The sequence below is a fragment of the Gouania willdenowi genome, chromosome 14 (assembly GCF_900634775.1).
Source record: "Gouania willdenowi chromosome 14, fGouWil2.1, whole genome shotgun sequence".
NCBI classification, from domain to species: Eukaryota; Metazoa; Chordata; class Actinopteri; order Blenniiformes; family Gobiesocidae; genus Gouania; species Gouania willdenowi.
In genome coordinates, this window is record NC_041057.1 from 7,229,618 (window position 1) to 7,240,030 (window position 10,413).

Here is a 10,413-nt window from a genome sequence, read left to right on the forward strand (position 1 = left end):
CCTCTACATATGATTGACATCTAATGTCAACTAATCGAAACAGAGTAGGAAGCCAGTTAACCAATTGTAAAGAGGAGAGGGGGCGGGGCATCGTGTTTGGTAACAATCTTGTCATTACCCGGAGCTTCACCAGATGTGATAAAGACACGCTGTTATGTATTAAAGAGCATAGCTACAGGAGCCGGGCGACAACAGAAACAGGTGAACAATTATCTTTTTTCAGCAGAGCACATTTGGCAAAGATCCAATATTTATTCCTGGTTTAGGTTTTACTTTTGGTAGATGTTACCCTGAGTGGGCTCTTCTAGCTCCGACATATGTGTTTCCACTGGAACGTTACAGTATATTTAGTGTGCATAATAATTTCTTAATGGAATCATACAAACGAAGTGAATAGCTATTGCAAATGCATTTAAGTTGTCATAATTAGTAATATTACAGAACTACTACTACATAACAGTAGGAGTTTACATCATTGGCTGACCCGTGACTGTAAATCTCACTTTAATTAATACAATTGATTTAACCTTGTATATTTTCTCTTCTTTTTCAGCTGATTTCACCCCCCCCCCCACCAACTTTCTCAAAATGAGGCGTACTTATTTTGTGGAGCCCTTAGTGGCCCTTTATGCCTTCAGTGTTTTTCTTATTTCCCCCCTGGATCAGCAGTACGTGTACAGAAGGCTGTGGGTGCAACTGACCAACACCACCTACCCCATCTCTGACAACAGCACAGCATGCGGCACCAACACCAGTGTGAACGTGACCGACCAGGAGCAGGTAAAGTATTGAAACAAACCGGTTTTGTCATTGCACAATTATCATATCAAAGTGTCTATTGTGGACCTCAGACACACCTGTACCACAGACACTTTCTGTGTGCACAAACAGTTCATCGCTGCTGGACCTTTTCTACATAAGCGTAATGATAAAAAGTGTGTCAAACTTAAGGCCCTTTAGACCAGGGGTTCTCAACCTTGGGGTTGCGAGACACTAGGAGGGGGTCAGATGCCTTTAAGAAATTAAGAATATTTTCTGAACAATTTGAGCCCATTTTTGCTTTTTTTTTTTTTTTTTTTTTTTTAATTTTTTATTTTTTTTTACCTTTTTTCTACAACTACACCAAACTTTTAAAATTTTAACTTGTTTTCATCTCTTTTTCTTGCCATATTTTTGCTCCTTTTAATGCATTTTTGCTACATTACTCTCATTTCTGCCACTTCTCCATCAAATTTCAATGCCTTTTCTGCACATTATTTCCACTTTAAAGACATTTTCAGCACTAAAAAACCCTTTCCACCACTTTTCCCACCTAATGTTGCATATGTTGAACCATTATTGTCACTTTAACCTCTTTTCACCATATTTCACGCTAATTTCTGAAAATGTAACCACAGTAACAATTTGCCATCCACAATATTTGCCTGTTTAAAATAATTGTTTCAATTTTGACACTTTGGATCCTTTTTACCATTTATTCACTAAATGTGGTTATCACAGATTCATAGAACAATGGACCATCATTTTGCTTTCTTTATGGAGGCACCCCGAAAGGTTCTCCCGTTTATTCCCCCTTATCCACACCCTCCGGTGTGTTGATGTGTATTCTTTCGCTGCAACTACCAAGTCAAATTCCTCGTATTGTTCTAAACAGTACCTGGCCAATAAAGCTGATTCAGGTACAATGGAAAAGGTTGAGAACCACTGATTTAGAGCATTAAGATCAGTCTTGCAGCAGAAAGTATAAATAACAAAGAAAAAATGAATCATTCCTAGAAATACATACATTCAATGAAACTACACAACATTTGCCACGGCTCGCATTTCCCACATGGTTATATCACATGACTGTAGTGGTTTTTTTATTTTTGTTTTTATCACACAAAAAAAACCACAAAAAAAAACCACACAAATTGTAAGAAATTGGTCACAAAATAAAGGAAGTTTAAGTGAAGATCCTGCAGGGACTGCCTTTTATAGGTGGAAGTGAAAGCTGATACTAGTGCACAATAATGTTTAAAACACTCGTTTTCCTATGTCTATAGTCTGCAGCACACTTGAGATGGAACTGCTTTGAACTAAAATGAATTCTATAAAGTATAAGCAGGTTTAGGAGATAGATTCATTTAATTTTGGATCATAATAAACAACTTCTACTTAAAGGAACCAAGTTTACAGGATGGAAAATGCCTGTGAAACTCAAATGTTGATTGGTTTTAGTGGAACATTAAATTTGTCCCACCCTTTTATGTCTTATTGTCTTTCTGCAAGTGCGGTCATGTTGTAGCTGCGTTGTATACAGTAACTACATTCTTTGTAATGCTGGTGCTACTGTTGGTTTTTTATTGATTTGCATTTTGTCGAAACAAGGTGCAGCACTTCTCTAGAAAGTCCCCGAACAGCCTCTGTCTACAACTTTTGCTCATTTACTCTGAGTCATTCGACACGGAAGACGTGTGAGAACATGAGTTTGAGCTGGAGCTGATACGAATCGCACAGTGTCTGCCTGTCTTTACTCTTCTGTCTCGAACGATATCAGAATCAGAATCAGAATCAGCTTTATTGACCAGGTACAGTTTAGAACAATACGAGGAATTTGACTAGGTAGTTGCAGTGAAAGGAGACACATCAACACACCGGAGCAGCCATTTGCGGCGCCCACAAAGATGGCGTCCGGGTTTTTCATATATATATATATATATATATATATATATATATATATATTAAGTCTTTCTTTTATATATATATATATATATATATATATATATATATAAATACACTTTCATATATATAATAAGTCTTTCATATATATATAGAATTTCCTGAACGGCTTGCCATATATATATATATATATATATATATATATATATATATATATATATATATATATATATATACGTGCCATTGACTCTGACATGAATTCTTGGATATTTTTGTAACTTTAAATCTGATCTATCTGCTGCACATAAACTAGTTAACCCTAAATGAAATAATTTAATCAGTGTGCAAGATGTTCATATAGGTCAAACTGCAGCCCTATAAGATGACAGCTAATGTTTGTAAATATAAACAGTTGAATTTCAGCTGATTGGAGAATATTTAAAATCAGAGTTTTTCAACCTTGGGGTCGTGACCCCATGTGGCGTCGCCCAGAATTGAAATGGGGTCGTCCGAAATGTCTAGTAATTGATAAAAAATAAAAAAAAATGTATATATATTTCGATATAACTGATTAGAATTATATATTTAAGTTTTTTTTTAAATTAATATTCTTTTTCAAATAAAAAAACAACTGTTCCTATACTTACTACCATACTTACTACATTTTTAAATTATAATTACTTCAGTTATCTATGTTCAATTAAAATTTAATTACAGTGACCAGCATTTTTTAAAGTTACAATTATAATTACAAATATTATTTTTCACCTGAAGGTCAATTACAATTATGTTCTCAATTACTAAAGTTCAATTACAATTAATCACAATTACTGAGCCTTTAATAAATAAGCCTATAAAACTTAACCTTCCTCTTGTGTTAGCTTTCTGTTAGCATCTTTAAAGACAACATCTTAAATCAGCTGTAAAATACACTAAGAAAATATTATCCATAATCTAATTAGTTTTTCATCTTTTAGTTACCTTGTTAGGCTTCCTAATCAATGAAAATATTGGTATTCATATTTTTGGTGTTTGGATATTTTTATAGATGGTAAATTGATCCTAGAGAGAAGTGACAGGTAGTGGGAAAAGTTGATATGAAACATATTTTAATAATTGTACATATAGTAAGTGTAACATGGTTCCACAGGTTTGTGTTTAACTAAATTGTAATTGACAGTTTGTAAAGAATTTACATGTCAATTACAAAGTCAATTATCAGAACTCAATTACGATTACAATGGCAACACATTCTTTTAATTACAATTATAACTCGGCAAGGTGAATACATATTTGGCAATTGAAAATTGGCAAAAAGGACATCCTGTATCTGGATTTGTTGACAAGTTATATAATGCAGGAAAAACAGAAGACTGACCTTGACCTTAAATATGACCTTGAGCGAAGGTCTACAGTCTCATTTTGTAAATTAAATCGTGAGAGAATTGTATCGTGAACCCAGTATCGTGAATTGAATCGTATCGGGAGTTGAGTGAATCGTTACATCCCTATTAAATTATATTTATTTTCTGTTTGTTATTGTCTTTCTGTCCAACAGGAGGTCCAGAGGCAGGCGTCACTGTACGCGCTCTACTCAAACCTCATCACCACAATCCCATCTTTATTTGTCACTCTCCTGCTGGTGACGTACAGCGATCACGGCGGACGGAAGATGGCCATCATCCCACCTTTAGTGGGCACGCTGCTCTACACTCTAGGCTTCCTGGTTGTGTCCTACTTTGAGCTGAACGTGTACTTCCTCATCGGTCTGTCACTGCTGACCTCTGTGTTTGGTGATGTGGGCACGTTCCTCGCGGGCTGCTTCGCCTACATCGCAGACTTGTGTCCTGATGATCATCAGAGGATGATACGCATGACGGGACTGGAGGTGATGCTTGGCCTGTTCTCTGGTGCCGCCGCCATATCAACAGGCTTCTTCCTTAGAGCAGCTGGGTTTAACTGGCCTTACTTCACATCTTCTTTATTTCTGTGTTTGGTTCTAATCTATGCAATATTCATCCTAGAAGAGACGGTGACTAAGCCTACAGTTGATGACAGTGGTTTAAATAGACCCCCCCAGCGACCAGGCCTGAAACAGTTGTTCATTGCCATCTACAAGCTGTTTGCAGAGACTAGCAGGAGGTGTAAAGTTGTCTTGTTCCTCCTGTTGTTAGTCTTAATCAGCTTGTGTTTTGCCAACGGCGGAGGCCTCAATCTGATCATCCTTTATGAGCTCAGTGAGCCTCTGTGCTGGACGGAGATCCTGATCGGCTACGGTGCAGCACTGGCCACCACGACGTTTGTGGGAAGTTACATTGGAGTGAGAGCATTCGCCTGTTGTGGGGCGCATCCACTGGTCATTGTCATGGTGGGAATTCTATGCATCATGTGTGGACTGATGATGGTGGCGTTCGCAAAGACAACGTTAATGATGTTCTTATGTGAGGAAACACTCCAACATACAGTGCACCCAATGCATGTTCATGTACAATGAGAAAACAAAACATATGGCAGCCTCGCTTCTGTCAGTGTGGAGTGAAAGAATAACGCCATGTTTTGAGTGACCAAAATAAGGCGCTGTATAAATCGAATGCATTATTATTATATTTGAACAACTTTTATCATGCATTTCTATAAATATTTGTCAAAATAGAGCAGTGCTTCTCAACCTTTTCACCCCTAAAATAAAGGTGCCAGAGACCGGGGACCCCCATTGGTGCAGTGCCGTAGTATATAGTCACCTTAAAGATGTAAATCCTTGATTTAATTAGAAGTAAAATGGGTTAAAAAAAAAAAAAGAAGTAAAATGGGTTTAAAGTGACCAGAAATGGTGGAAAAGGTGGTGAAATGGGATTTTAAAAACAACATAAATTGGTTAAAAGTAGTAAATTAGAGAGGCCAAAAACAGACAGAAAAAGTGGTAAAAAGGGTTCAAAGTGTCAATATCTGCTTAAAAGTGGCAGAAAAAAGTAGGACCAATTAGTTTAAACTGGCAAATAATGGGGACGATAAATCGTCAATGTGGTTAATTTGGCAAAAATAAGCAATAAATATGGTGAAAAGAGGTAAAAATTTTCCTGAAAAAAGTCTCAATAAATGAAACCTTAATATTATATCCAAAAAAGAAGACAGAATGAACTTGCTGGAATTATGGAAGAAATTAGCATTTATTTTGCTTTTTGCCTCATAAAATTAAATGACTTGCTTGCTGATTATGTTCAATAATAAGCTGTTAAATACATGGAGCATACTGTACTGAAAACACACCAAAATCAATAAAAGCATGTGCATAGAGCACATGCAGTTCTCCAATAGAGCTAATCTGCTTAAAAAGCACTGATAGTTATTGAAAAGGTTACTGATTTACAGACTTTACAGTTAAAATGGCTTAACAGCAACTTTTATCACTACCAGGGCTGCAAAATAGAGATTGTCTCAAGATCAACATTCATGTCATCATTAGAATAATGACCCATCTGAGCATTATTTCAGGAATATGAAAGGGTTTTGTGGTTGTTTTGTTTTGTTTTTTTAATTTTTGTATATTCTTGCACTTGTTTTGTGGGGGTTTTGTTTTTTGTCATTTTGTGTATTTTCGTTGTCAATTTGTGTATTTTTCTGTCATGTTTGTTTTTTGTTGTCATTTTGTGTATACTTATTGTAGTTTTGTGTGTTATTGGAGTAATTTTTATGTGTTTCATGTGTTCATTTTGTGAAATTTTTGTCATTTTCATAGTTTTTTTTCTGTCAATTTTGTGAAATTTTTGCTGTCAATTCGTGTGTTTTTCTGTAATGCATGGTTATTGATGTAAATTTGTGTGTATTTGTTGCCATTTTGTGTGTTTTCTGCTGTTGTTTTGTGCATTTATGGAGTCATTTGTGTACTTTCATTGTCAATTTGTGTATTTTTCTGTAATGTGTGTAAGGTGTCATTTTGTTTATATTGTAGTTTTGTGTGTTTTGGATTCATTTTGTGTATTCTTCTGTCATTTTGTGTGTTTTGTTGCCATTTTGTGTGTTTATTTTTGTCATTTTGTGTTTTTAAATGCATTTTGGGCCTGCACTTCAGTTTATATATATATATATATATATATATATATATATATATATATATATATATATATATATATATATTATATATTATATTATCTTAGAGACATTTTAGCCACTTAATAGAAAATAATTTTTTTGGACAAAACCGCTCCAAATTTTGATCAATATGTTTACAATGTATTGTTGTTTTTGCACAGAGTATTCAAACCTATGTTATTTGTTTTTCTTACAGTCAGATTGCCTATGGTCCTGTCCGCCATGCCTTTCCCTGTTATTCGATCCATTCTGTCAAAGATCATCTCAAAGTCCAAACAGGGTGAGTGGATTTAGTGTTTTACATGAACCGTTTATGTTTGCAGAGTCAAGAGTCCATTTAAGTGCTGTTTGTTCCAGCATCTTCAGAGTCCACTTCTCTTTAGTGCTAAGTTATGCCCTGACCATCTCCACTTGTCATTCATGCATTCAGTGGTTTTCTTATGTAACTCTAATGTGTTTTTTTGTTGTTGTTCTTGTTGTTTTTGCAGGAGTTCTGTTTGCCTGTGTTGTTTTTCTGGAGAGTTTAACTTACAGCATAACAGCTGTTGTGTTTAACTCGATTTATGCTAATACAGTAGCATGGTACCCAGGCTTCTCCTTCCTGCTGTCTGCAGGACTTTGCATCATTCCTTTGTCTGCCCTGGGGTAAGTTCATTCTATAGTCATTATACACTAAAACTATATTTTCTGACTTTCATTCCTCCCCCGCTAAGAAATAACTAGTTTGTTGCCAAAAGTTGCATATTTTCCTTTTTTTTTGTTTTTCTTTTTAAAATGTAATTTGATTTGATTTCACAAGACTTTTCAAAAACCAACTCAAACTTCCTGAAAACAGATTCTATTGTCATCGAACCATTTTGAAAATCTACTCAGGAGTGCTTTTAATTACACTAGTGTGACCTACGGAAATAAAAGGTTGTGATATTTAATTTTTCTTTTAAAATAATATTGTTTTTATCATCAGATTGGGTTCAATCCTGGTAGAAAAGGCAAAGTCTGGTACCTGGAAATAGAGAGACATTGAATAAAAGCATTGCCATTTTTCTTCTCTTTTAATTTATTTATAAAACACCTAAAACAAGTATTTTCTGAGACAAGATAAAAATACATTGATGTTTGTAATGTTCTGTTACCAAAAGCTACATATTTCTTAGCAGTGTTTCTTTCTTTTATGCAATTTGATTTCATTTCTATTAATAATGAATAATAATAATGGCTTGGATTTATATAGCGCTTTTTTTGAGGAGACTCAAAGCACGTACAGAAGCCATTATTTATTTACACCAGTCTCTCACATCAGTCATACCGGTGGTGGTAAGCTACAATGTAGCCACAGTTTCCCTGGAGCATACTATTACTGACAGAAGCGTGGCTGCCATTTCGCGCCTTACGGCCCCTCTGACCACCACCAACATTCATGCACAATCCAAAACCATTCATACGAGGCAATGTGGCCATTTTTCAGATGGCTTCTTCGGTTGTAAATGATCCATCTTAGTGAACTGTTATTACGCATCTAAAAATTGTATAAACTTTATGTGGCAGAAAAACACATTCACTTCAATATTTTTTGTTTTTAGAAACTTCCTCCACCAACGACTTTTCCTCACGTTTCTCACATTCTTCTCACATGTGAATATGCACATCAACACAAGATTGAATGATAAAAAAAAAAGTCTTTGTTCACCATGCCATAGCAGTTAATAGAAAACACAGTCTAAATCATTAAAAAACAACAAAAATAAAACTTTTTTGCACAGTTATCCAAAGCTTCTAAATAATAGTGTCATTGCTAAGTAAAAATATGTAAAAGAAGAATGTGAGAAGGGTTAATATGCGTAGATCTGTCCTAATCTTGATGATGTTTAATGTTTTTCAGAGTTCTTGCGCTGATAGGCATCGATGTGCCTGATGAGGTTCAAGGGGCGGAGCCTATCAACTCAGCGGAAGATCCGAGTGAAAGATCTCCTTTACTGAGATGATCAACTTTACATTCATCACCAGCACTTTGCTTTTTCATCTTAAGGGCATTTTATATAACGTAAGGACTTAATAGAAATATGTTTGAAAATATAAAACGTTAAGTTTAGTTTTTGTTAAGACGTGTGTGGAAGGAATGAAGAATCTCAGGATGACTTCATACCTGTCAAGTTTTGTATTTGAAAATAAGGGAAATTTTCTGGTGCCCACTACAAGCCATCCCACCTGCCCAACCAAGCTCCAGTATCCCTTATTTTTTAATATAGGTGTACTATAAATCTAAAATACCCACTTGTCAACCACTTACTAAATACAATTATGTGATTAGAATCTGGTAGGTCGCCCCTGATTAACAGTGAAATGCTGTGAATATTCCTACTAGGGCTGGGCGATATGGACCAAAACTCATATCTTAATATATTTTCTCAAAATGATGATATACGATATAAATCTTAATTTTATCCATTAAAGTCTGACCAGAAAGACAATTCTGGGTTAAATTTGCTGATGCAAAATGCTACACAGGGACATTTATTAACAAACAGCTGATCAATATGTGTCATTCAGAAATCATCTAACTGAGCTTTACATGTTGTTCTGAGAAGTAAAAGCAGCGACTCCGAAAACTAGTATTTTGATACATAATAAGCTATAATATATATATATATTGAAAATAAGGGATATATGTATATATATATATATATATATTGATATATGAAATATTATAGTTTTCTATATCGCCAAAATAGAAAGCTCGATACAGCTTGAATCTCGATGTATCGCCCAGCACTAATTCCTAAATTATAAAACAGCCTAAATAAAAACATAAATGGGTACATGAAGCACATGTATTATATACAAGTCAACACATTGCATATTTACTGTTAATTTCACATTGCTTGTCTTTAAGTTAGACATTAACATTTTATTTTCATTACATATTTTTTTTTAATTTCTCATGCTCTCTCATATGGTTCTCAGGTATTCATTATTGACTTATTATACACATTTGTTACAGACTTTACATCTTTTAACACTTTTTTTAAAGCAGTGTATATTTGTGGCGCTTGTGATTGGCTGATTTTAAAATCTCAGTTCCTACTCTAACGGAATGTGTAACTGTGTCACATCCTGCTCCTCTTTAGGAAGATAAACTCTGTGTCACAACGTATTTACAACGTATTTACACCAGTTCTTTGTTTATTTTTCGCCGGAACGTCTTCATTCATTCATCATCTCTGATCTGAGTTATTTACGTGTTTGTTGCCTCTGTCTGGCTCTAATCTCGCGAACCATTTAGAGTTGCAGTTCTCGCGAGGCTAGTGACGCCGTTCAGTTCAGTATCGTATCTTTATATCATTATTACATTAAAATACGGGATATTTACGGGAAAATGGTGGCGGGAAAGAGGGTTAAAATATGTGAGTTTCCCGGTCAAAACGGGATACTTGACAGCCATAAGTTCATATAAGCTTCAACAAAAGTTACAACTAAAAAGGCCTGACTGTGAATTCACCAACATTTTTTAAATAGATGCATTATTTTGTATTTCATATTTTTGTGACATTTAATGCAATACTCATTTGCAGTTGGTTTTTGCAGTTGTTTAATTAAAAATCTGGACAACAATAAAGATGTTTTGTTTTTTCTTTAAGTGGATGGATTTGATCTATTTTCTGTTAA

General features: G+C 34.8%; 1 protein-coding gene across 1 annotated transcript; it reads left to right on the forward strand.

The window, feature by feature from the left end:
* Positions 1 to 8: 8 nt before the first annotated feature.
* LOC114476235 (solute carrier family 46 member 3) lies at positions 9 to 9,223 on the forward strand. Its single transcript, XM_028467619.1, has 6 exons — positions 9 to 201; positions 554 to 780; positions 4,220 to 5,102; positions 6,947 to 7,030; positions 7,239 to 7,395; positions 8,630 to 9,223. The coding sequence occupies exons 1-6, from the start codon at positions 24 to 26 to the stop codon at positions 8,730 to 8,732; spliced, it is 1,632 nt and encodes a 543-aa protein (XP_028323420.1). The 5' UTR covers positions 9 to 23; the 3' UTR covers positions 8,733 to 9,223.
* The last annotated feature ends 1,190 nt before the right edge of the window (positions 9,224 to 10,413 follow it).

What these genes read in the sequence shown, in the direction of transcription:
- LOC114476235 (XM_028467619.1), top strand. Translation starts at nt 24, where the DNA reads ATGTCAACTAATCGAAACAGAGTAGGAAGCCAGTTAACCAATTGTAAA. An exon ending in CATCTCAAAGTCCAAACAGG is followed by an intron (nt 7,031 to 7,238) that starts GTGAGTGGATTT and finishes TTGTTTTTGCAG; the next exon opens with GAGTTCTGTTTGCCTGTGTT. An exon ending in ATTCCTTTGTCTGCCCTGGG is followed by an intron (nt 7,396 to 8,629) that starts GTAAGTTCATTC and finishes AATGTTTTTCAG; the next exon opens with AGTTCTTGCGCTGATAGGCA.